The 1,608-nt window shown below is 49.3% G+C and overlaps 1 protein-coding gene across 1 annotated transcript; it reads left to right on the top strand.

The window, feature by feature from the left end:
- The first annotated feature begins 386 nt into the window (after nt 1-386).
- Nucleotides 387-821, top strand: LOC123347295 (ribonuclease-like). The gene has a single exon (XM_044984714.1). The coding sequence runs from the start codon at nt 387-389 to the stop codon at nt 819-821; it is 435 nt and encodes a 144-aa protein (XP_044840649.1).
- Nucleotides 822-1,608: the final 787 nt, after the last annotated feature.

Here is a 1,608-nt window from a genome sequence, read left to right as displayed (position 1 = left end):
GTTCAGGGGCTGATCTCAATTCGGGTTTGTGCAGTACCTGTCAAATGTGGGGACCCAGCTTGGTCAGAGTCTGAGACTCGGACACCTGGGTTCTAACCTGGCTCTGGGAGGGGAATGGGGATCAGTGGGCTGGAGGAGGGAGGCTATCTTGGTCGGGGACAGTGCTGTGCCTGGCACAATAGCACAAAAAAGGTAGGAGGAGCTCAGCGGGGGGCAGAACAGTGTGGGAGGGGATCATAAGAAGTTGAGGAGCTTTGGGAACAGAATGAGGTGGGAGGGGGTTGGGCCCAGGAGGTTCCATGGAGGAGACAGATCCCCACCCCGCGCTGTCTCCATCCATCTCCCGCCTCTCTCCACTGCAGTTCGATCCAGTGACAGACACGGCCATGGCTCTGAGGGGACCTCGCCCAGCGCTCCTGCTGCCGCTCGCCCTGCTGGCCGCCTGCCTGGTCCTGGCCAGTGGGCAGCCCTGGGTGGAGGCGAACTTCAAGTTTTTTTTCAAGCATGTGGACTATCTAAAGACTCGTGCCCCCAATCCCAACGCCTACTGTAACAAGATGATGCAGATTAAGGGACTGTATGGGATGCAAATAGTCAACACCTTCATTCATGAGCCTGTCTCAAAAATCAACAGCATCTGCAAGGATGGTGGTACTCCCATAATAGGTGGCCTGCGCGAGAGCAAAGTTGAATTCAACACCACTCTGTGCATATTTAAGCCTGACACACTATCAATCTCTTACGTCGGGGTAGAGAAGAAGCGGAAAATTATCGTTGGCTGCTGGAGTTTGTACCCTGCGTACTACCTGGAGCAGCTCTAGGGCCCGGGGCTGGACCTGGAGGGCAGGCAGGGGACCCTGCTGCTTCCTCTAACCCGGCTCTGTCCCTCCCACACCGACCACGGCACCCGGCTCCTCACCCACCTCTGAACACTGGTCAGATCATTTAGGTGTTTCCACCCCTAGTGCCCATGATACAGTATAGTCGCCCTGCCCCACCTGTAGGGATATTAAAGAAGGTTTATATTAGACATGGTTTATATGAAAAATGACTTATTGTTAATTGATGCCTTATAACTAAAGGTTTATGTTAAAAGTAAATTTGTGATTCTAACCTGCAAGCCACCAGCTGTGTCTGTGTAAAGCCTGCTCAAAGAGATACTTGGTATAAAACTTGTTAAGCTCAAATAAATACTTTGTATAAAACTTGTTAAACATTAATTATCTCTAAGTAAGCCAAAACAGTAGCTGTTATAGTGTATAGATAGAGACCCCTACCCTCTGTAAGTTTTCATCTCACTTTATCTTTGCTTGTTAAAAGACAGGGAGTCTCACATAAATTGGTAACACCCCAAAAGGTAAAGAGACAGTGAAATAGATGTGATTAAGATAGAGAATGTATGTGACTGAATGGTTAGGGAGTCACCAGCCTGAAGAATTCAGTGTCGGCTGAAGAAGGTGTCAAGTGGGATCAACCAGATGACCCCCGGAGGGCAAACTGGAATCCACCCACCACACCTCAAAGGAAGGAAAAACAAAACATCTAATAACATGGAGCCAGCCATCTGCTGATTGATTTAGCAACAGCAGAATGAAGCAACTCCTATGA

This window comes from Mauremys mutica, chromosome 13 (assembly GCF_020497125.1).
Source record: "Mauremys mutica isolate MM-2020 ecotype Southern chromosome 13, ASM2049712v1, whole genome shotgun sequence".
NCBI lineage: Eukaryota > Metazoa > Chordata > Testudines > Geoemydidae > Mauremys > Mauremys mutica.
The sequence above is the reverse complement of the archived record's forward strand: the minus strand, read 5'-3'. Positions and strand labels throughout refer to the sequence as shown.